We start from the raw sequence: 23,622 nt of genomic DNA on the forward strand, positions 1-23,622 counted from the left end.
TGGAGCAGGAATTCCTTTTCAGATCCTTTTCAGATGCACTTTCCTCCAGACAAGCACTGAGTTGTTGACTGTTTTACATCTGAGATGCAGAGACCAGTCAGTAAGTACCAAGTGAGATGAGACACTCAACAAGGCAAAGGGTTACAAATCAGTTGCTGTGACAAAGCATTTCCTGGGCAGTGATTTCCTCCTTGTGTGATGCTGGTGTCACTACTGTAGTTAAATTAGGTCATCAAGGCAGGCATTAATTAGGAGGGCATTTTGGACTCTGCTCTTGGAGGGGCAAAGGGGAAGGTTTTAATGTGTGGGCTGCTACTTTGGCTAAAACATTGGTGGTGGTTTCTTCTGCTGGGAGATGATTTGTGGGCTGAGTTCTCTGATTGAAAAATACTTTGAGCATTTCAGCTTTGTCTTTTCTCCTTTATGGTTTTGTTTTGGTTCTGTATACAAGTGCAAATTAGCCACAGCTCTGGCTGTGTTCACATCTGGGGTTGTCCCACTGGGAACTGGAGCATTAGCACTTGGATATCTGCTGCCCCTCTTGTATGGCCAAGAGGGGTTGAGACTCTATGTAAGAAACATAGAGCATGCTGCAAGTTGGTGTCCTGTCCTTGGTTATCCCCTGTAGATACTTGAGGGGTAGGTCAAGGGTTTTTCCACTCTCCACAAAAGTCTAGAGTTTAAAAATGGTAAGTGAAGGAGGTTTTTGAGTAGTGCCATGGGCACAGAGGCTGAGTGAAAGGACTGAACTGGGTGCAGGTGAGCTTCCTGCACCACAACAGCTCAGAGAACGGTCACCAGAAGAAACAAGAGTTGAGCCATCGCTCCAGACCCCTCAGTGCCTCACCTCTCCACAGCCTGGTGCTTTTTACCAGGTGCCTGATGTTGCTTTGCCAAGTGAACCACTTCTTGGGCACGTTTGTCACCAGAATAGGGTTTGGGCAATGCAGCTGGTCAGCCTTTGATTCACTTCAGTGTCACACCAATTATCCTCTACCTCGTCTTTCCCTGGGGGTGAAGTGTAATGGCTCCACGATGACTTCCTTGCCTCTGACAGAGCTTTACTAATTACAAGGTGCTGTCATGATTGCCAATCAAAGCATTGAGTCATTGAGGACATGAGTTGGTGGTTGAAATCCCTCACAACAGCAGCTGCCCAAGGAGTGTCTAGTTTTGAGTCCCTTTGTTACCAAAGGAAGATGGGAAGTGTTTGATTATCATCAGGCTGTGGAAATGGAGGTGCAGGGCCTGCTTTTCACTTACCCTCAGCAGCCTGCAGCTTCTCCCATGTTCTTTCATAACACATATATTCTTTTCCCTGCCTAAATCCTTACAGCTTCCTCCTGATACGTTTCTTGTGTCTCTAATTTCCTTCTGGATCGCTGGCAGCCTTACTGAAGTGCCCTCTGACTGCACTAAGGGATGGATCTTAGCACAGCACCTTGCACTTTGTGCACTTTGCTGCAGATGAAAGACACCTCAGACACCTCACCATGGGTCACCTGCTGGCTCCTCTCTCTGGGGATGACATTCCTCATGCTCATTTGGGGCTGTAAATGCTGAGCAATGAGTTGAAAAGCTCTTGGGGAGAGGGTAGGAAGCAGCTGAGTGTGTGGGGTGAGCTTGTGCAGGGAGAACAGGAGCTGACCTTCAATGCTGGGAGCAGGGAATTTCCTGGATAGATCATCACTGTGTGGTGGGTGCTTAAAGGGATTACAACCAACTTGTTTGACATGGAGTAAAACGAAGACTTGGGGCACTCAAAACATCCAGAACTGTAAGAGACCAGGAAATCTGCTGTCCCATGGGACTGTACAGGTGTGTGTGCTGCATCCAGTGCCTCCAGAGCAAACAAGAATGCAAACATGCCCTTACCTGGTACAGCACAGCTTGTTTCCTTCATACCCTGAGCATGCTCTAAAGGTTTGCCTTCTTCCCCAAGTGCCAAGCCAAGCTCTGGGCCTGGATAGGATCTCACTCAATGCAACGTTTGCTCCTGGGGTGTTGAGAAAAGGGAGTTTTATGGTTTAGCTCAGTTTTAAGCCAAACACTAATGAGCTGTGCTCTCATCCCCTCCCAGGGAGCTTCTCCCACATTTCCCAAAGCTGTTAAACTGGCTGGGCCGTTCCTACAGGGACAGAGCAGGCTCAGCCCGTGCTCTGCCTGTCCTCAGCCCTTCCTTCCCTGCCAGCAGGTTATTTACAGAGGAAGGGGTGGGAAGGACACAGCTGAGGGCTTTCCCTCTTTTAATTGCTTTTGCTTTCAGTTCTGTTTTCAGTGCTGGGGGTTGGATGTTGCAAGGGCAATCTGCCAGCCCTGAGGGACAGCCCCAGAGTCAGGCCCTTTCACCTGAATCTCAGAAGAGGCTTTATTGCTCATTTTCACTTTTCTTTTATCAGCTCCCGTTCCATTCAGCTTTGCACCAACTCCTGCCTCTCTCGTGCTGACAAGTAGGGCTCCTATTTGGGTTTTTTAGGATCTTTGCCTAGCAATGAGAGGTTTGGGCTGTGCTGAGAAGGACCCAGCACTATCTCCCCTCGCTGTACCCAGTGCCTTCTCCCCTCACTGGGTCATGAGCATCCCAAATGCCATCTCCCCTCACACCCCTCACTAGAAGCCAGGGCTGTGATGGGACCAAAAGCCATCTCCATTCTTCTCACTGTCCCCGGTGCCACCTCCCTGCACATCCTCTCACTGTGCCTGGGGCTGTGAGGGATTTGATGCCATCTCCCTTCACCCCCTCACTGTCCCCAGCACCATGTCCCCCCATGTCCCCTTGCAATGCCAACAGTCCTCTCCCCTGGGTCATGAGGGACTCAGTGCCATGTGCCCTCGCTGTCCCCAACACCATCTCCCTTCATGTCCCCTCCTGTCCCCTCACTGTCCCCAGTGCCATCTCTCCTCACATCCCCCCCCATCTCCTCTCACTCTCCCCAACACCATCTCCCCTCGTGTCCCCTCACTGTCCCCAACACCATCTCCCCTCATGTCCCCTCCTGTCCCCTCACTGTCCCTGACACCATCTCCCCTCATGTCTCCTCATGTCCTCTCACTGTCCCCAACACCATCTCTCCTCATGTTTCATGTCCCCTCACTGTCCCCGACACCATCTCCCCTCATATCCCCTCACTGTCCCCAACACCATCTCCCCTCATGTCCCCTCATGTTCCCTCACTGTCCCCAGTGCCATCTCTCCTCACATTCCCCCCCATCTCCCCTCCTGTCCCCTCACTGTCCCCACCGCCGTCCCCCCTCCCGTCCTCTCAGTGTCTCGGGAGGGCCCCAGCGCCATCAGCCCTCGTCGCCTTCCCGTCTCCTTGCCGCTTCCCTCGCCCGAGCCCCGGCCGCGGGGCCCCGGCGCGGCCTCCCCCGGCCCAGGCGCCGCTCGGGGCGGGAGGCGGCGGCCCGGCGGGGCGGTCCCGGTGCCGCTGCCGGGGGCGGGCGGCGCCGTTCCCCCTCCCTCCCGCCTGACCTCAGTTCCTGCCCGAGCGCGGTGCCCGTCGCGAGTCCGGCCCCGCTCCGCTCCGGCCTCCTTCCCGCGGGGCCCCGCTTTGCCTCCGCGCCCGGCGCGGGGAGGGGGGGCCCGGCGCGGCCATGGCGCGCTGAGCGCCGGCGGAGGCCGCCACCCCACAGCCGGCGGGCCGGGCCGGGGCCGGGCCGGGGCAGGCGGCAGCACGGAGCCGGCCGGCGGGGGGCGGCGGGGCGGCGAGCGGGCCCGGCGGCCGGGCCGGCACTCGGCCTCCGCCGGGCGGGCGCGGCGGCGGGCGGCGGCGGGGACGGCGGGCGGCGGCGCCATGGAGCCCGCGGAGGTGAAGGACCGCATCCTGGAGAACATCTCGCTCTCCGTCAAGAAGGTGGGGAGCGGGGAGGCCGGGGTGGCCTGGAGACGTCCGTCCTCCCCGGCTCCGGCAGCGATGTGGGGCTGGGGACAGCCTTCTGTCGGGGCTGTGGGCCTGGGGACAGCCCTGGGGACAGCCCTGGGGACCTCCTGTGCTGTGGCTGTGGGTCTGGGACAGCCCTGGAGACCACCTGTGCTGTGGCTGTGGGTCAGGAGACAGCCCTGGAGACCTCCTGTGTGGTGGCTGTGGGTCTGGGGACAGCCCTGGAGACCACCTGTGCTGTGGTCGTGGGTCTGGGGACAGCCCTGGGGACCTCCTGTGCTGTGGGTCTGGGGACAGCCCTGGAGACCTCCTGTGTGGTGGCTGTGGGTCTGGGGCAGCCCTGGAGACCTCCTGTGTGGTGGCTGTGGGTCTGGGGCAGCCCTGGAGACCTCCTGTGTGGTGGCTGTGGGTCTGGGGACAGCTGTGGGGACTCATCTGCCCTGAGGTGTCCCAGGGGACGGCCTCTGCCCGAATTGTGGGGCTGAAGAGACCCCACAGACATCACCATCAGAGATGTGGGGCTGAGGGACAGTCCCTGAGGATCCCCTCCATACCTAAGGTAGGGGACTAGGGACAATCCAGGACTCTTGGGGACAGGAGTATGGGGTTAAGGACACCCTGCTTCTGCCAGAGGCAGGTGACACCCTCAGAGATTCCTCTGTGTGGATTTGGGGATGTCCCTAGAGACCCTCAGCGCTGGAGATGTGAGATTGGGGGAATCCCTTTGGGACACCCCAGAGGCACCTCTGGGGGTTTGGGGTCACTCTGTCCCACTGCCAAAGGGACACTGCCAGGGTCACCCCCAGGAAGCTGGTTGGGGTATGATATGCTGAGGTTCCTCCTTTACAAAGGGTTTCTTTCTGAGGGGATGGTGGTGGGATCCCATTTCCCAGGGCTGTTCACTGGGGGAACCTGGATGAGTCCTGTGTGAAACCCTTCAGGCAGGTCTATGCTGAGGGTTGGTTGTGCCCTGCTCTGAGCCCTCAAAACGAGCACTCTGAAGGCACACCCCATCCTACCTCATCTTTCACCTTGTCCCTCTGCCTGCCCCTCAGTTCCCCTCACTCCTCAGCACCTGCTGCTAGTGAGAGTGTTTCTTTAAGCCCATCTCTTTGGTGGGCAGCATCTGCATGCTGGCACGAGGGGGACTCCTGTGCTGGAGTCTGGGGTGGTCTCAGGGCTCAGCTGTGATGGGGCCACGTGTCCTGCCTGGTCCACGTGTGAGCATGTTGGAGAAAGAACACAAGCTGTGTTTGAAATGGTAAAGGAAGTCTTGTCTCAGTCGTCATCCCCAGTCTGGGGGGAAGGGAGGCTTTCTGGACTCACATTTCTCCAGTTCTCACTGTGTGCTGCCTGATGGAGTTTTCCTGTGGTCTGCATTGTGCCCTGACAATGATTCATCTGAGAAAACGTGTCTTACAAAGACCATCACGAGTGAATTCCTGGCACTGTTAAGGAAGGGATGGCCTGACATTGCCTCTGGGACACAGGATGGACATGCAAAGCTCTCCCAGGCTTTCTGTTTTCTCTGGTCTCTCACCTTTGCTGGCTTCTAAAAATTCAGGCTCCTCATTTAACTCCCTGGAAGTGAGTGGATGTTCCCCCTGCTCCAGACTCTTACAGTGCTCTGCAGTGCTGCTGCCTCAGTTTCCCCACATGCATAAGGATATTTCACCTCTCACACAGGATTTGTTGGATGTCATTTCTTTGTGTTCAGAAAATCCTTGGAGGATCTCTGTTGGAAATGCTGTCAAATCAACGTGGTGATGATGGTTCCAGTTGTTATAGTACCTGAACAGGACTTGTCAGCTACAGCTCTGCCATCACACCACTGTCTGGACCAGCCTCAATCTCTGCCTTGCTCCAGCAGCTTCACTGGGATGTGTTGGGATTTTTCAGTCCTGTTTCTTCTGCTTTCTTGTTTGGAGCTCAGGGGAATGTAGGAACCTAAGTGAGACTTCAGGCTGATGGATTCATTGATACCATCCCAGCAAAACCAAACTCAGCACTGGCACACCCCTGCTTATTACCCCCAGGATGCAATTTCCCTTCCTCGGGGATGTCTCACCCCTTCAACCATGGAGCTGCTCATTTCTCCCAGCACTTCTCTCTCAGCCTCCCCTGATGTTTCTCCTTTCCCTGTGTTAGTGGGAAGAGTAAACTGCAGAAGTAGGGAGAGTTAAGGGAGTGGGTGCACCTTTCCCACACCCTGATTGCATGCATCATCCTCCTCCCCTTACCTTTGGATCCATCTTAACTAACTCCTCACTGGGATTGTGTCATGGGGTGTGGAGGAGTTTGCCAAGTGTCTCACCTCTGATTTCCAAAGCTGTGTAGGTTGTTTGCTTTCATTATCATTGCAGGTTTGACTTCCAGAGTTGGAGGGTTTGGATGGGTTTGCTCCAGGTTCCTTTTCAGCCAGATGATGATAGGTTTTGTGTTCTCAGCTTCAGACCCAAAAGAAGAGTTTGTGGACTCTCAGCAGTCGGTGGGCTGCGAGTCAGATGTTGTTTTAGAAGAGAGATAGGACTAAACCCTGCCTTGAGACTGGGTCAACTGGGAAGTGCCACCATTGAAGGCTGAGGTGCCTGGTTCTGATGTTAAACTTTGAGCAGCAACAGCAGGAAAAATGCCTCACTTTCACTGAGTGGCCCAGGGAGAACCATCCAGATGCTTGTCACCTTCCTTCTGCCTCAGATGGGGAAGGCAACAAGCAGCAGCACAGCCCTGGGCAGGGTTTCTGCCACAGAGACCTGTGGCTGTGACTTTACCTGCCTGTGACTTCATTTTCTCCAGGGTGCTTCTAAATGTCAGGAGTGGGGAATTCAGAGCACAAGCAGTGGATAAGTTGTGCATCAGGTGCTTCAGTTCCAAGTGAACCTCTCAAGACTCAGAGAACAGGGCTGTTTGTCCTTATTTTCCTGGAAGTGTGTGAGGGATGGAGTGCAGCTAGAGAAGAAGGGAGGGCTGCAAACCTGCTTGGTTGTATGACAAACCTGTGGCATTCTCTGTGTGATACCCAAGAGCCAGATCTGAACCTTCTTGTACTTCACGTTGTACCTCAGAGATCAGCTTTGCTGTTGACTGCAGAGATGTGAGGTCAGAGGTGTGAGATCAGAGGTGTGAGACCAGGCCTCACATACAAAGACAGAAGCAAAACATCTAATTTAAAAGAAGTGACCATCTCCAGCTGGAGAGGGATGTCAAGAGGTGTCTGCTCTTGGTGCCTTCAGGAGAGGTTGTCAGAGCTCAGCACTGAGCTGAGGCTCTGCTTCCCATTCCAGCAGGTGTCCAAGGGAATTGTGAGCATGGTGTTGATTTCCCCATCTCCAGTTTGTCCTCTCTGTCCCTCCTGGGAGATGTAAATTCATCCAGAGGGCAATGCTTTCTGCATCAGAGCTTGTTTCTTCTGTCTCTTGACCATTTCTTTCCCACCTCCCTCACCCTGCTTTCTGCTGTGCTCCAGCACAAATTACTGTGCAAATTGATGCTTAACTCTGTTTTTTTTTAAGAATTGGGGCTTTTTTGAGGCAGAAGAGATGAGCATCTTATGGCTCAGTGGGCAGTCACCCCTTTCTGTGCATCCTCTCTCAATGGGGTGCACACTCCAGCACTTGCTTCCTTCCAGGAGACATCACTGCACGTGGCAGCAGTGGGATGAGAGCTGTGTCCTGCTGCCTCCCAGTTGAACTCTTGCTGTGATAAGCACGTTAAAAATGCCAACAGCTTTATGTCCATCTCTGTCCAACCATTTCCTGCTAGCTAGAAGCTATCCCAGGTGACCTGCTCCACGCTGAAGCTGGTTGTGTAGATGTTTTGTAGCCTCTTGTTGGATTTCTGTGCCCTCCTGACTGTGGCAGTGGGTTAAGGAGAGATTGAGTGCTGTCCTGCCTGGGATTAGGTGTTGAAAAAGCAAACTCCTTAGACAACACTTACTGTTGGCTATTCCAGGAGCTAAACTTGATACCAGAAAAGAGATCAGCATCCAGGATTTTGGGACTGCCCTCTGTTTTTCAGGCTTTCCTGCTGCCTTTGAAGCACACCCCTTCCCATGAGCTCCAGAGGAGCTGATCCCTGGTGCATGTCAATCAGGTGGAGCGATGTTTTTTGCCCATGTTGCAGGAGTTGTTGCCAAAAGCTCTGGCTCTGCTCTGTTTATGCATGGCTTTGGGAAGGTTTCCACTTCCCCTCCAGTGAATCAATGCTGTGCCTTTTCTGCTTGGCTCTGGATCAGAGTTTTAGCCCTGTACCATTGAAATGCCTTTGGAGTCTCCCAGGTTCCTCCAGCTCTGCCTTGCAACATCTCTGCTTCTGCATGACAAGGGAGGGGAAATTTGGAGGTGACTTAATGCCTCCATGTCCTGGAGAGGAGCAGGTAGTGCTGCAGTGGAGTGTCCCTCCTCAAATCACACAGGGAACGTGCTTGTCTGTGCCTGGCTGCATTTCTTTAGCCCAGCTGCCATGACACAGAGGTAGCAATCCTGGAGATACAAAACCAGCCCAATAGTGACTTGCCTTCTGCTTCCTGTTGAGGGGCACCTCACTGGCTCTCAAGACCACAGGGGTTTTTATCTCTGCAAGGGTGTTTCCTCCTGCTCATGCTTGCTGCAGGGATTGACGTGGGTACATACACCCTGCTCCCCTTGGCAGTCTTGGCACGGCCCTTGGCCCTGTGTACCAGCTTTGCCAGCTGCCAGAAGCCTGGGGCTGAAGCTCCCAGCAGTCTCACAGAGCTCCCAAGCGTGGTGTGAAGACACAAGGTGCTCAGGTGTTTTAAGAAGCCTATGAATGCTTGCAACACCAAGGCTCTGCGTTGTGATGGCTGTGCCACTGTTAGATGAGGGAACAAGGCTGTTTGATGTGGTCCTGCTGAGAGTGCAGCTGTGTATTTCTTGGGCTGACTATTTCAAGGCTTATCTCTTTGGAAATTGCTGTTGCTTCATCCTGGCACAGGTATGGTGATGGTATGAGGTTCATCATGAAAAGGGAATGGATGCTGCAGGCAGCTAAACTGATGTTTGACTCTATACATTCCTCAAAGTCAGTCAGGATCTGCTAGTGGACAAGGCTACAGCAGCCTTCAGGGGAGAAAAAGTATCCCATTTGTTTCCCTGCCACTAACACCTACCATTCTCTGGGAGACCTTGTACCATTTCACTGGGAGAGCAGCTGTTTTAGGAGGCTGAATCTTGGCAGTGAGTTTTGCACAAGGAACTGAAGCAATGCCTCAGAGCCTCTCTGCCTCTGATTGCACAATCAGGGTGGCTGTTTCTTCAGCTCTTCCTACTTCTGATATCCTAGTCCAAGAAGAAACAACTGTGGGCCAAAGGACCTGGTTGATGGAAGAGGTTCAAGGCAGCAAATGCAGGAGCAGCACTGTCACTACGATGTGCAGGACACAAGCACCCTACATTTGCTTCGGTTTTGGTGTGTTTACCAACGGGACTTCTTTGTTTTCCCCTGCTCCATGTGCTCTGCTCACCCTGACAAGCAAGAAGATGCCCCCTGGGGCTTGCAAGTCAGTGTCACTGCTGGAAAAAAGTCCTTTCTGTGGCTCAGCCCTGCATGGGTCCAGCCTGCTGCAAGGTTTGCTGCTTAGAAATGACAAAGAAAAGCTCTGAAGAGCCTGGGGGATGTGGGAGCTGAGGAGCACACGTGTCCCACAAAGTACCAACCCTGCTGCTGCTGGATTGCAAATGCTTCAAAGCTCTGCCTTTCCAGCCATGGAGCAGCTTTGCTGTAGGTTTCAGCTTCATCCACCTCCTGAGCAGTATCCTTTTCTCTCCAGGCTGCTCCAATGGCACTTGTGGTCCTTTCCACGTGCTGCTGTAGTTCATTGTGACAGCCACAAGGCCCAGGTGAGGTGTACTGAGTGCAGGGTGCTTCTTGTCAGAAATGTGGGGTCAGGTCACATAATGCAACCTCCAAAACATCCTACTAGAGCTCAAGTGTACAAGAGAGAGTGATGCCCCTGCCATCAAGTTCAGCCTGCTTTTGTGGATGGTAGAGAAGATGAGGAGTTTTCCAGGCAGAGTAGTTCAGCCTCCTCATTATCTGTTTGCTGTTGAGTGTTTGTAGTCTCCTGAGCAGATATGAGAGTGATGGTTGCTTATCTGCTGACCTATCTGTCCTGTCTCCATGGCCTCTCCCTTTGGTGTTGAGCTTGGGGCAAGGTCAGTCACCTGCCACCTTTGTTTTGGTGCTCCCTGCACCCCCAGGCCTGCTCCTCAGTGTGCTCAGCTCCAGCTGCAGCCCCACGCTGAGCCCCAACACTCAGACCTGCCTCTTCATCACCATTTATACAATCCCATTGTTAGGCAACTTTGCAAAGCTGCATTCCCAGGAAATGGTGTGGGTTTGCTGTTGCTGCAGAGGGTTATTCTGGCTGTGCAATCTGCTAGGTAACAGCTTCATCCAGTCCTGCAGCGTGATGGAAAAGCCAAGTGCTGGGAGCAAGCGTGGGAAAGGTTTGGAATCTACCAAAGGGTTTGGATCTCCAGCTGCCTGCCCTGATGGCTCACCAAGTGCTGCCCTCAAAGAAAGCCACCTACTTGATAGCTTGGAGAGGTTGTCTTTCCAGCTGGTGGGGGAAATGGTGAGAAGACAGGAATTGAGGGAGGAAAAGCCTGCTGCAGTTACTGTCATGTTCTGCCTGTTATGTGGTACTTCTTTTGTTTTGCATCCCTGCAGCTGGGGAAAACCCCTCTCCAGCCATGTGGGAAAGAGAGTTTGAAGCATCTCTCACCTTCCCCATGCAATAAGCACAGTGCTCAGGGAGCTGGAGGAATGCATGGGCTGTTGGCTTTCCCTTTGCCCTGTGTGTCCTGCCAGGGAAATACCAAGCAGCACAAGGGAAATGAACTTGATGTCAGAAGTGACAACATCTGCAGGGCAGGTTCTACAGAGGGGAGATGGAGACTGGGATGGGTTTTGGGCAGGTCAGGAGAGTGGGTCTCAATATTTCTGTAAGGTTTTACAGACACTGGAGGGGTTTAAAGGAGCACCACAAGAATGACTGGGCTTAGAGAAAGGGCTTTGCAGCCTCCCTGGTTGCTTGTTGGCATGAGCACAGGAGCTCTGCAAATGAGGCTGGAAAGCTTCATGCAATTAGCAGGTTATAAAATGGTGTAAGGAATGGCCTTTCTCATGCATGGCAGTGTGCAGGGTGTGGTGTGTCACTGCAGGGGAAAAATCATCATGCTGTGATTGACAAACAGCAATTAAATGCTTCTCCTTCAGTGGGGATGGGGTGGGATTGAGCACAAACTCTGTTCTCCCCTTGTGCAAACCTCTGCTCCCTTCACACAAACACCCTTCTGCTCTGGCTCTGCTTTCTCCTCAAGTGTGTTTAACCCCACAGCCTCGAGTGTTTGGGCTCTGGAGGAGGTTTTATAACCAGTTCACCAAAGCAGGGGTTTGTCCCAGGCTGCTGTGAGGCTGGTGCTCTGCTGCAGTGGGGCTGCAGAGTGGTGTCAGGGGATGCTGGGGATGCCTTCTGCGTGCCACCCTGCTGCCTTGGGCCACAGGAATGTCTATAAATAGCCCTGGGTCAGGGCTCAAGGCATTCACTGTGTGCCACATGAGTCCTCTGTCTGAGACAGCCTTCAGCCCTTCCTTATGGTTTTGGTGAACAGAGGAGACAAGGAAATGCATCGAGATGCAGCAAGGAGAGTGTGGGCAGCAGGGCCAGGGAGGTTGTGCTGCCCCTCTGCTCTGCCCTGCTGAGGCCTCAGCTGGAGTCCTGTGGCCAGTGCTGGGCTCCCCAGCTGCAGAGAGACAGGGAACTGCTGGAGAGAGGCCAGTGCAGGGCCAGCAAGATGCTGAGGGGCTGCAGCATGTGTGTGAGGAGGAAAGGCTGCAGCCCTGAGGCTGTTCAGCCTGGGGAAGAGAAGCCTGAGCTCAGGGGGATCTCATTAATATTGGCAAGTACCTAAATGATGGGTGTCAGGAGGTTGGGGCAGCACTTTTTGCTGTTGTCTCCAGTGCCAGCACAAGGGGTGATGGACATGAGCTGGAACACAACAAGTTCCACTGGCACAGGAGGAGAAAGTCCTTTGGTGCTGAGGTGAGGGAGCCCTGGCCCAGGCTGCCCAGGGAGGGTGTGGAGGCTCCTTCTCAGGAGGTTTCCAACCCCACCTGGACACGTTCCTGTGCCCCCTGAGCCAGGGGAACCTGCTGTAGCAGGGGCTGGGGCTGGATGAGCTCTGCAGGGCCCTTCCAGCCCCCAGCACTCTGTGATCCTATGTAAAAAACCACCTCTGCAGTAAACCAGTGACCAGTGTTGTGGTCAGTTCATGCTTTTTACCCTGGTTCTTGCCTCCTTCCTGGCTCTCTGCCCAGGTATGTGAGGGAGCTGCTTTGTGGATGCTTCAGCAAAGCTTGGTCATCACCTCCCAGACAGGTCTGTCTGCCATGCCACAGTGAGTGAGAGATTGCTCTCTAATGATTCATTAGTGTTTTGTAGCAACTGACAGGAGAGAATTAAACCCTCCACAGAAATGCCATTTTGTTCAGGGCACTGCCACATCCCTCCTGCCTCTGCTGCACCATCAGGCTCAGGTGCTGGGATCACCTTGGTCTGTGCCTCAGCCCCAAGATGCTTGTGGTCATATCTGCAGCAGATTGTCAGCCAGGTGGATCCTGGAGCAGGCCAGTGGGCCTTTGAGCAAATGAAGCAACTGCATTTTGTTCCCCAGCTGGGAAAGCTCTTCCCTCCCTGTGAGCTTCCACCTTTCTTCCCAAGCTGCAAACACCTCCCCATCAGCTTTTGCAAGCCTCAGCCTTTCCCCAGGCTCACCCAAGGCATGACCCCACCCAGGAGATCCCAAAGCTTGTTCTGTCTTGTTTCCTCCCTGCACAGGTGGTAGCTCAGTGAGGATTTGCCTGGCTGATCTCTTTTCTTTCAGGGCTTGTTGTGCTCCAGCACACCAGACCCATCCTTTCCTCGGGGCTCTCAGCCCTTGGCTGTGTTTGTTTTGGACAGAGGCTGGAAATGGCACCTGCAGCAGCATCCAGGGGAGGTGGTGACACATCTTTGTCCCTGTGGGTTGGAGTGAGCCCTTCATTCAGCTCCTAAAACACTGGAACTCAGTGAGTGAACCCAAATCTGAAAGTGCTGAGTGTAGGTTTCCTGCTCACAGGGTCCCACGTGCCTCAGGCTGACGTTGACCCCGTGACTCTGAGCAAAGCACAGTCACACCAGCTCATCCTCTGGCTCCTGATGTTGCAGAGAGACAGACAAGAGCTTTTTCTGGGGTAGATTTTTCTCTGGCCATTGCTATGGGACTGTGTTTTCCAACAGCCTCCCCAGGAGGAGGGTGCAGAGCAGGGGTAGCTGGTTTGTGTGGAGCAGGAGGCTTGCAGAGCAGTTAAATGTGACAACAGGTCTTAATATAACACAGAACAAGCCCTTCAAAAGCTGGATCCCTTCGTAGGGGGGAAGATTTGGCTTTTCTAGGGAAGGGAGGTGTTGAGACAAGTGCTGTTTGCTAGTGGTTTGCATCCTGTGGTGATGGGAGCAGGTTGCTCTGTGTTAGCAGTGGGGAGGGCTGGGACTGGCCACAGGAGAGACTGACAAAGATCTGTGTTATTTTTGGAGAAGGAAGGGAAGAAAAAAGAGGAAGTGCTTCTATTTGCTCATCTCTTGCACTGCCTGGACTTGGAGTCTCTGTCATGGGTTATTCCTCCAGTCAAGGGCACAGACAGGCTCCAAGTTGCCTCTGAGATGACCCCCCCGAGCTGTGTGTGCAGAGCTGCCTGCATGGCTCCTTGCTTTTACCTGGTAAGCTCATACAAGGCCTGGTTGCTTTGCTTTTCCCCTAGCTGTGTCTCATACCTGCATTTCTTCAAGGGAGCACAGAGCTTGCAGAAGCATCCTGGGCAGGGAACTCCAGCTCTCTGCAGAGGCAACAACCTCGTTCTGATGAGCTGGGTATTTCTGCCTTCAAATCCTGGCTCACGTCCCTTATGGTGCTTCCTGCCTCAGTTTCTCCAAAAACAGGCTCTTCTAGTCCCAGGCAGCTCCTGGAGAACATCCCCTGTGGCTCCAGCTATCCATTGCCAGAGGGACAGGGCTCCAAATCAGGACTTTGCTTCTTCCTTCAGTGTCCTCACTGCAGGAGTGAGCTTAAATAGTTCCCAAAGTCGTTCTGGAAGAGTGGGATTTTAGGCCATTCTTCTCCCTTCTTGGATCTGGGCTGGCTGTTGATAGTGTGTGTGTTCTGCCTCCCAAAACTGGGTAAGAACTGGTGAGCTGAAATGCTTTGGGTCTCACCTGGGTGTCTGTACATCACCAGAACACCCACAGGTGGCTCTGCAAACAAAGCTTTCCTTCCCAGGGGATTTACCTTCTGGAGTAGATGAGACAGGGCCAGGCTGAACTGCACTCTGCCACTGGGGAGGGGATTTGGCTGTGATTCTTTGGGCTCAGCAGTTCTTTCCCATGTCAGGGCTGGGACCAGCTCCTTGCAGGAACATGCCTGGCTCTCCTATATTGCCTCAGAGCTCTAGGGAGGCTCAAGGTCTTCAGGACAGGAGAGTGTTGGAGATATAGATATATAGATTTATATATCAAGAGGGTTGCTTGGAACAGTTCCCTAGAGGCTGTGACATGTTCTCTCTCCCCCTTGATAACTTTTACATCACAGAGTCTCAAGGGCTGGAAGGGACCTGCAAAGCTCATCCAGTGCAACCCCCCTGCCAGAGCAGCACCACCCAGAGCAGGGCACACAGGGACTCATCCAGCTGGGTTGGGATGTCTCCAGAGAAGGAGCCTCCACAGCCCATCTGGGCAGCCCCTGCCAGGGCTCCCTCACCTCAACAGGGAACAAATTCTCCCTTGTGTTGCTTTGGAACCTCTTCTGTTCCAGCTTGTGCCTGTTGCCCCTTGTTCTGTCACTGGCATCACTGAGCACAGCCTGGCTCCAGCCTGGTTGTTTTTTAAAGGTGCTTCTCCAGCTCTAGTAACAATTCAGGAAGAGAAAACAGTTTCTAGGGACAGAAAAAACCCAACAAGAGCCATGCTGTCAAGTTTCTGGATGTTTAAATCTACCACCTAACCAGTGAGGCTTGGCAAAGGCTGACTGTGTCACCAAAATAATGCTGGCATGTGTTTTGGCAACGTGTTGTCGTGGCTCAGCTGAACCCTGCTCACTCACCACCAGCCAGCCCAAATAAACGTGGCACACAGAGCTGGGATTACATCCTGGCTGAGTAATCTCCCTGTCTGAATGCCAACTATGTGTGAGACAGGGACCTAAATAGATCTGTAAGCTCCAGGGCCAGGAGGAGGCCGGTGGGTCAGCTGGGCAGGGCCAGAGGATTTGGGTGTAAGGGGATTTCTGGGCTTTCTAGTGAGTAGTTTTGCAGAAGCAGAAAAGCAGTTGATGCTGTGTCAAGGTTCTGAGGGCTCCCAGCATAGAATCAGAATAGTTTTGGCTTGAAAGAGACCTTTAAGCCCATGGAGTGCAGCCTCTGTCCCAGCCCTATCACCCACCAGCCCATTGCCCTCAGTGCAACACCCACCCAGCTCTGAAACCCCTCCAGCAGCTCCCTGGGCAGCCCCTTCCAATGCCTGACAGCCCTGGCACCAAAGACATTCCTCACATCCAGCCTCAACCTCCCCTGGGGCAACTTGAGGCTGTTCCCTCTTGTTCTATTGCTTGTTACTGGGAGAACAGACCCACCCCCACCTCACTGCAGGTTCCTTTCAGGTAGTTATAGGGAGAGGTCTCCCCTGAGCCTGCTTTTCTCCAGGCTCAACAGCCCCAGATCCCTCATCTGAGCCCTTCCTCATCTGAGTTGTGCTCCAAATCCTTTCCTAGCTTGGTATCCACCTCTGGATCCTCTCCAGCATCTCCATGTCCTTGTAGAGAGGGGCCCAAACCTGGACACAGTATTGGAGATGCAGCCTCAGCAAAGCCCAGAACAGGGTAAAAGTGAGCAGAGCACGAGGCCAGCCCTGGCTTCAGAGCTAATTTGCAGCTGCCAACGAGTTACCTGAGGATGAGTCAAGCTGTGCTGAGTTTTAGGATCTGTCCTCGTGCCAGTGGAGGCAGGTGGCTCAGGGTTAATTGAACTGCCTTAGTCCCACATGCACATGCCTGCATCAGCTCTCAGCTGCCTGGCAGCAGTGCCAGCATGGCTGTGGTTAGTCAAGCTGTCTGGAACAAGAAAACCTCTGTCTCACGTGCTGCAGGAGTTGAGGATCCTGCACTAGGAGCCTCTTTTGTACCTGGAAGCAACATCTCTTCCCCAACCAGGGGGAAGACTGAGGAGGGGATTCATCCCTTCCCCATCTGGAAGTCTTCTCTTTCCCAAGAGAAGACTGAGGAGGGGATTCATCCTTGGCAAAGCCACAAACAGAGCCCAGAGCTCTGGTTTCTTTCTGTTCTGGACAGCTTTGTGCTGTCTGTGCTGCTGCAGAGGAGCCACCAGCACCCTGCTGTAGTGGAGGCTGTGCAGGAGGAGGCTGTGCAGCACAACCTGCCTGCTCAGCACACAGCTAGGAGTGGTGGATGTCCACACTGGCATGTCTCTGAGATGTGGACAAAGCTTCCCTGGGAGTTACTGCCTTTAGGGTAGTCTTAAAAGCAGTTGCTACACTCTCTAAGTAACCTGCAGATTAAACAAAAGCGATTTAATGCTGACTGGGAGTGGTTTGGCTTCTCCATCTGCCTCCACTGTGGGCTGTGGAAGGGCATTTCACACAGTCACAGAATGGTGGGGGCAGGAAGGGACATCTAGGGTTCATCTAGTCCAAACTCCATGCTAAAGCAGGTTCCCCTGGCTCAGGGGGCACAGGAACGTGTCCAGGTGGGGTTGGAAACCTCCTGAGCAGGAGCCTCCACACCCTCCCTGGGCAGCCTGGGCCAGGGCTCCCTCACCTCAGCACCAAAGGACTTTCTCCTTGGGTTTAAGTGGCTCTTGTTGTGTTCGAGCTTGTGCCCATAAACTCTTGTCCTGGCACTTGAGACAACGGCAAGAAGTGCTGCCCCATCCTTCTGACAGCCACTTTTAAACACTTGTGTTGCTGAGATCCCCCTGAGCTCAGGCTTGGGTTCCCCAGGCTGAACAGCCCCAGGGCTGCAGCCTTTCCTCCTCACACACATGTTCCAGCCCCTCAGCATCTTGCTGGCCCTGCACTGGCCTCTCTGCAGCAGTTCCCTGTCTCTCTGCAGCTGGGGAGCCCAGCACTGGCCACAGGACTCCAGCTGAGGCCTCAGCAGGGCAGAGCAGAGGGGCAGCACAACCTCCCTGGCCCTGCTGCCCACACTCTCCTTGCTGCCCCCAGGCTGCCACTGGCCCCTTGCCCACGAGGGCACGTTGCTGCTCATGTTGGGTTTGTTCTCCCCCAGCACCCTCAGGTCCCTCTCCACAGAGCTCTTTCAGCCATCCTGTGTTCTTTTTTGTAGCTGCAGAGCTATTTTGCTGCCTGTGAAGATGAGACACCGGCCATCAGAAACCACGACAAGGTGCTGCAGCGGCTCTGCGAACATCTAGACCACGCTCTGCTCTATGGGTGAGCATGGAGCCTGTCTCTGGGCTGCTTGTCCTAGAATCCCAGGATGGAGGGGGTGGGAAAGGCCCTGCCAAAGCTCATCCAGCTCAACCCCCTGCCAAAGCAGGTTCCCCTAGATCAGGTCACACAGGAACATGCTTGTAGCCTGTAGCCTCAGCATAAGGAAGCCATCTAGGCAGTAATTGGGATGGAGGTAACAAAGCTCTTGCTTAACCTTCTTCTGGCTTGCTTTCTTCTCCCAGCTTGCAAGATCTTTCATCAGGCTACTGGGTGCTGGTTGTTCACTTCACCCGCCGGGAAGCCATCAAGCAGATCGAAGTGCTTCAGCATGTGGCCACCAACCTGGGGCGCAGTGAGTATCACAGGCACTGCCCACACTCGAGGGCAAACCTTGGCTTGGGGACAGCCTGAGGCACAGGCAGGTTGTGCTGCTTGTGTTTGAGAGCTGGGGCTGCATCAGACTGAGGGAGCCAGCAGGGTGATGGGAACCCTGTAATCTTGAATTATGGTTGTTAAAGCCCTTGGAGCTGCTGCAGTGCCAGCCCTGCCCTCACCCTGCCCAGCCCAGCACTGACCCACAGCCTCAGCACCTCAGCTCCAGGGCTTTGGGATCCCTCCAGGGCTGGGCACTGCCCCAGCTCCCTGGGCAGCCTGGCACAGGGCTCACACCCCTCTCAGGGAAACAGTTCTGCCTCAGCTCCAGCCTCAACCTCCCCTGGGCCAACTGCAGCCCATTTGCCCTTGTCCTGTCATTCATGGCTGGGGAGCAGAGCCCGACCCCCAGCTCCCTGCAGCCTCCTGGCAGGGAGTGTCAGAGAGTGCTGCTGGCTGCCCTCAGCCTCCTCTTCTCCAGGCTCAACACCCCCATTCCCTCAGCCCCTCCCCAGCCCCTTGTGCTCCAGCCCCTTCCCCAGCTCTGTACCCGGCTCTGGCCACGCTGCAGCCCCTCAGTGTCCCTGTGGCAGTGAGTGAGGGGCCCAGCACTGACACAGCCCTGGAGCTGCAGCCTGCCCAGGGCCCAGCACAGGGGGACAAGTCATTGCACCATGCCTCAGGATCAGGTGTTGGCTCTGCTTGTGCTGCCCTGAACTCAAAGCAATGTGCTGTGCTCTGGGGAAGGGTTTCTGGCACACAGGAGGCTTTGCCTCTCTCACCTTCAATTCATCTCACTGTAGCTGTTTGCTTGATGCTGCTTCTCCCCTGCTCTGAGGTGTCTGTAGCAGATGTCTGGGACCATCAAGGCTGATTTTGATGCAAGACAGTGCCCAGTGACCTCCTCTCTGCCTGATTAACCCAGCACCCTCCATCCCCCAAGCCCTGTACCGGTGAGAGCGGAGCATCCTCTCTCTGCACCAGCACTTGTATGATACCCAAACTGCACCTGTGCTGAATTAGAATGATTCTCCATCTCTCCTGTCTCCTCATCCCTCCTGGAACTACTGGCAGGGCTTCCATCTTGCTAGAGAGACACAGTTATGTGTCAGCTTCTCAACCAACTACCACACAGCCTCTTATTCCCACTCCAAATCACAAACCTGCCCCTTCCATCTCCCACTGGTTTTTCCCCCCCCCCAAAGATTTCCCCAACAACTGGTTGCTCCTTGGAATGACACAAATGTGAATGAAAGACCTGATGTGTTTGAACTGATCTGTGATCATTTCTGGGCTGATTTTGCTTCTCATGGTTTTCTCCCCTCTCCCCTGATAAACCTCTCTGCTGTTTGTTTCCAGGCCGAGCGTGGCTGTACCTAGCCCTCAATGAAAACTCCTTGGAGAGCTATTTGAGGCTGTTTCAGGAGAACCTCAGCCTGCTGCACAAGTACTATGTCAAGTGAGTATCCCAGCTTAGCTGGGCATTGATTGTCATCCCTTCCTGTCAGAAGCCAGCCCTAATTTGCCAGTGGGGAACAAGCAATTCATCAGGGTCTAATTTTTCCCTTGTGTGTTCTGCATGATCAATTTAAAGGTCCTAAATGTGGACCATTCCCCTGCCATGTTTCCCAAGAAGCTGCAGAGCTCTTGTCCAAGGACTCAGCTCCAGTGGATGATTGGAAATGTGGCTACAGCTCACTTCAGGAAGAGGATCCCTGACTGCTCTGAGCCACACACATCTGCCCTGAAAGTTCTGCCATTGCACTTAGGAGGCAAACAGCAGCCTCACAGCTCTGGGGCCATTTATACAAGCAGTTTGGAGACATGCCACCAAGAACACAGAAGGGTGCTTGTAGTTGTTCCTTCTTTTTTTCCCCCCCTATCTCTAAAGCTCTTGTGTTTTGCCCATGCTGCAGGAACGCCCTGGTTTGCAGTCACGATCATCTGACCTTGTTCTTGACGCTGGTGTCAGGGCTGGAGTTCATCCGCTTTGACTTGGATCTGGTGAGTGTTTGATCTGTTTCTCAGGCCTCTGGGAGAGCAGGGAGAGTCCTGAGGGTCACAGGTCTGCTGCTTGGTCCTGAGTGTACCTTCTTGTTAGCCTTCCAGTTGGAAATGTGAAGCTCCTGCTTTTAGGACAGGCTTGGGATTGGAGTCTTTGGAGATCCAGCAGCAGGGTTTATTCCCATGGCTTGGTTATTCCTCTGCATGGTTCAGAAGAGGAACGAGGCAGGTGCTGGGCAGATGGATGGGGATAAAGGAGTTGAGCTCTGCAAGTGTGGTTGGTGGTAGGAAATGCTGATTGGCCCTTGGCATTGCACTGGAGCCACCAGCTTTCCTCTGGAAGGCAGGAAAGACATTCAAGGACATTTCCACTGCTCTCTGTGTGTTGGTGACTCAGAGCCTGCCTCACCCCACACTCTTTTCTCTGCAGGATGCTCCTTACCTGGATCTGGCCCCTTACATGCCTGATTACTACAAGCCTCAGTACCTGCTGGACTTTGAGGAGCGCCTGCCCAGCTCCATGCACGGCTCCGACAGCCTCTCCCTCAACTCCTTCAACTCAGTCACTTCCACCAACCTGGAGTGGGATGACAGTGCCATTGCTCCATCCAGTGAAGGTCAGTGGTTTTTCACAGACAGGAAGAGCCCAGCAGTTAGCCTGTGAGTCTCTCTTGTCTTGCCTTGGGAGGTGCTGGGACCAGGAGAGGGATTTTCCCTGTTAGTCACCTCAGGCCACGTTTCCATCCCTGTGAGTGAAAGGTTGTGTCTGTATCTGAATGTGGGGTGCAGGGGTGCAGAGGAAACTTTTTGACTGGACAAGGGGTGATGGAAAGAATCTGCAACACAAAAAGTTCCATTTAAACATAAGGAGAAACTCTTTCAGTGCTGAGGTGAGGGAGCCCTGGCCCAGGCTGCCCAGGGAGGGTGTGGAGGCTCCTTCCTTGGAGGCTTCCAAACCCCCCTGGACACGTTCCTGTGTGACCTGATCTAGGTGGGAGCTGCTTCTGCAGGGGGTTGGGCTGAATGATCCCTAAAGGTCCCTTCCAGCCCCCACCACTCTGTGATTCTCTGCTCATTTTGCAGTCACATATGCCAGAGGTGGTGGGGAATTGTTGTCAGAGGCTTTTCTCTCTGTGGTCTCAGAGGTGCTGTTTTTAACTCTTGATGCACTTTCACTTGAATAAACTGAGAAGTTTTCCTACTCACCCTCTTAGTGCTGTCAGAGAGGGGTGGATGTTGTTCCTGATGAACTGAGAGTACATGTACCTTGTGCCTGCCCCCCTAACCCACTGCAGGCTGGGGCAGGGAGCTCTTCTCCTGCATGAAGCATGTTCACCTGAAGGAGCAGCTCCCCTGCTGCTGTTCCTAATTCAATAGATGTTGTCCCTGTTCCTTTATTTGGTGTCTGTTGGAACAAAGCAAGATGAGAGGATTCTGGAATAGATGATGTGTGCTGTTAATGGGGTACAGAGAGTTCCACACTGAGTCTGCAGACACACAGATTCCCTCTGAGACAAGGGTCCACCAGTTGCCTTTATGTCTAAGGTAGAAGCTGCAGCCATTAAAGATGCTGAGAAGAAACAGCCCCAGGTGGGTGTTGGCATAGTTTTATCAGAGGCCTTTGAAGCACAGCACTGGTTGGGGCTCACCTGTGACATCCACACTCGTGCTGTAAGCATGGAAAGGTTTGCTTCTGGGGACTTTGCTTATGCCAGAGCTCCAGCATCACAGGTCAGTTGGAGACAGCACAAGTTGCTTATCAATAAAAGTCACAGGAAGAAGCTTCTTGGTACCCAGAGGTTTGGCACAAGCAGCTGTTTTGGTGCTTGCTGCACTCCCTGGGCTTTTCCTCCTATTCCCTGCTCAGCAGAACACACTGTGGTGCCAACACATCTCCTGCCTGTCCCTGTCACCTGGGCAGGAGGTGTCACTTGGTTTTGGCCATGCTCTCCAGCCTGTCTGGAGGATGGGAGCTTGGCACTCAAAGAGGTGAGGGGTTTGAAGTAGAGACCCAGGAGATTTTGGAGCTGGAATTTGATGTTGGCATTGTGGCAAGCCCTTGTGATCTGTGTCTCAGTTTCCCCATGCAAAAGAGGTTTGGGGGTGATGTAGAAATGCCATCCCCTCTTGCAGGCCCAGGCTGGTGGAGGTGGCTGAGCCCAGGGGGACAGGCATTGCTGCAATCCACCTTCAGTAACTGTTTCACTTCAGTAGCTGTTTCAGTGACTGTTTCACTGCTCCTCATTTCAGCAGGAGCATCTCCCTTCCCTGGGGGTGTAGGTGGAGCAGGGTGTTCTAGGATCACAGGTTTTTCCCTTTGATCAGACCCTTGGCTTTGCAAGCAGCACAGTATCTGTGGCAGCTAAGTGTAAAGTGGGGAAACTGAGGCACAGAGTGATTGAATTGCTTCCCAGAGCAGATCCTGGTGAGCCACACAAGCCCTGGATGACACCCACTGTTTTGTTTCTGGTTTAGCTTTCCAGCAGCTTTGCATGTTGGGGTGTTTGCCCTTCCCTGGACCCACTGCAGCTCCCTTCAGCAGCCACCCAGCAGGAGCAGCTGTTGGTGCAGCTGGTTGCCATTTGCATCCACGTTCCTTAACTGGTTTTCATGTGCATTTCAGATACCATTGCAAGATTGTTTTGTTTCCCTCCTTTCCCACCTCCCTCCCCAGATCCCCTTCATGCTCTCCCCTTCTTCCCTCCCCACTACTTGTGTTTCTAATCCTGAGTTTTATCCCTCATTTTTGTAGATTATGATTTTGGAGATGTCTTTCCAGCAATGCAGACCATGCCCAGCAGAGACTGGGAAGGTGGGACACACTCATCTGTTACATTTTGGTTTTCTCTCTGCATTGCTGCCACCTGAAGCTTGCTGCATGTTTCCTGGGTCATTTCTTTAACACCACAGCTTGATGGAATTCAGTAGAGGCAGAAAGGAGCAGAAAAGTTCCCCCAAGGTGTGGGAGGTTGGCTGCCTTGGCTGTGAGACCATGTGTAAAGCTTTCCCCAGCTCCTGGTGTATCCTCACCCTCACCTGGATGTGTGATCCTGGAGCAGAGGGACACTTTCCTGCCTCTGGTGATGCCTCTGTGGCTTGGAGGTGTGCCTGACTGCTCTGTGGCAGCTCAGTAGGTGAGGGACTGGGTTATAAAGGAGCTTTTATAGCAAGTTACAAGATAAAAGTGGCAAAATCACCCCCCTGTGAAGCTGTCAGGGGCTCAGTGGGTGGCCAAAAGGAGCCAGCTCACCTCAGGCTGCACCAGATCTCCTCCTTGGGGTAAAGCAACAGTGTGAAAAACTGATCCACCTTCACTGAGTTCCTGAAAGCCCTGAAAAACAGCTGAGCTGATCTTGCTTCCTTTCATGTGGGGCCTTCTGGGGAGGTTTTGTTTGCCCTGGACCCTTCTCTCCTGTGTCCAGACACCTCTGTTGAAGCCACAACACCCAGCACATGGCTGTGAGCACTTTGGCACTTCTGCTTGGCTTTTTATTGTGCCACTTTTAAACCCAACTCATCAGCTGTGTCTGAGCTTTTATGTCCAAGAGCATGGGCCCATTTTAGAGGGATTTGTTTCTCCTTCCTCCATGTGCAGTCCCTGTGTGCAGCCTTTGCACATCACAGGAGTAGGAGACCTCTCTGCTTCACCCCCAGAGGAGATACAACCCCTGCTCTGTCCTTTGCAGCTAAAAGCTGGATGGAGCCTTGGATCTGAACTGCCTTGGCCAAGGACCACCTGAGTACTGGGGGAAATTCTACCTGAATTCCATGTGGATTTGCTCTTGGGCTCTTACACTCCCTCTCTTCTTTCTTACCCCACACACACACAGATGGTTTGATGTGTCC

General features: G+C 53.6%; 1 protein-coding gene across 2 annotated transcripts in view; it reads left to right on the forward strand.

Annotated features, from left to right (window-relative positions):
* Positions 1-3,774: 3,774 nt before the first annotated feature.
* PLEKHM2 (pleckstrin homology and RUN domain containing M2) overlaps positions 3,775-23,622 on the forward strand; it is a 29,277-nt gene continuing 9,429 nt past the window's right edge. The window contains exons 1-7 of one of the 2 annotated variants that reach the window (XM_062013131.1): positions 3,775-3,854; positions 17,294-17,400; positions 17,643-17,752; positions 19,132-19,231; positions 19,689-19,776; positions 20,207-20,393; positions 22,529-22,588. In XM_062013131.1, coding sequence (XP_061869115.1) covers positions 3,795-3,854; positions 17,294-17,400; positions 17,643-17,752; positions 19,132-19,231; positions 19,689-19,776; positions 20,207-20,393; positions 22,529-22,588 — 712 coding nt within the window. In that variant the 5' untranslated portion in view covers positions 3,775-3,794. The remainder of the gene's footprint in view (positions 3,855-17,293; positions 17,401-17,642; positions 17,753-19,131; positions 19,232-19,688; positions 19,777-20,206; positions 20,394-22,528; positions 22,589-23,622) is intronic. The other variant, XM_062013132.1, reaches the window with a different exon arrangement.

Source organism: Colius striatus, chromosome 21, assembly GCF_028858725.1.
Source record: "Colius striatus isolate bColStr4 chromosome 21, bColStr4.1.hap1, whole genome shotgun sequence".
NCBI classification, from domain to species: domain Eukaryota; kingdom Metazoa; phylum Chordata; class Aves; order Coliiformes; family Coliidae; genus Colius; species Colius striatus.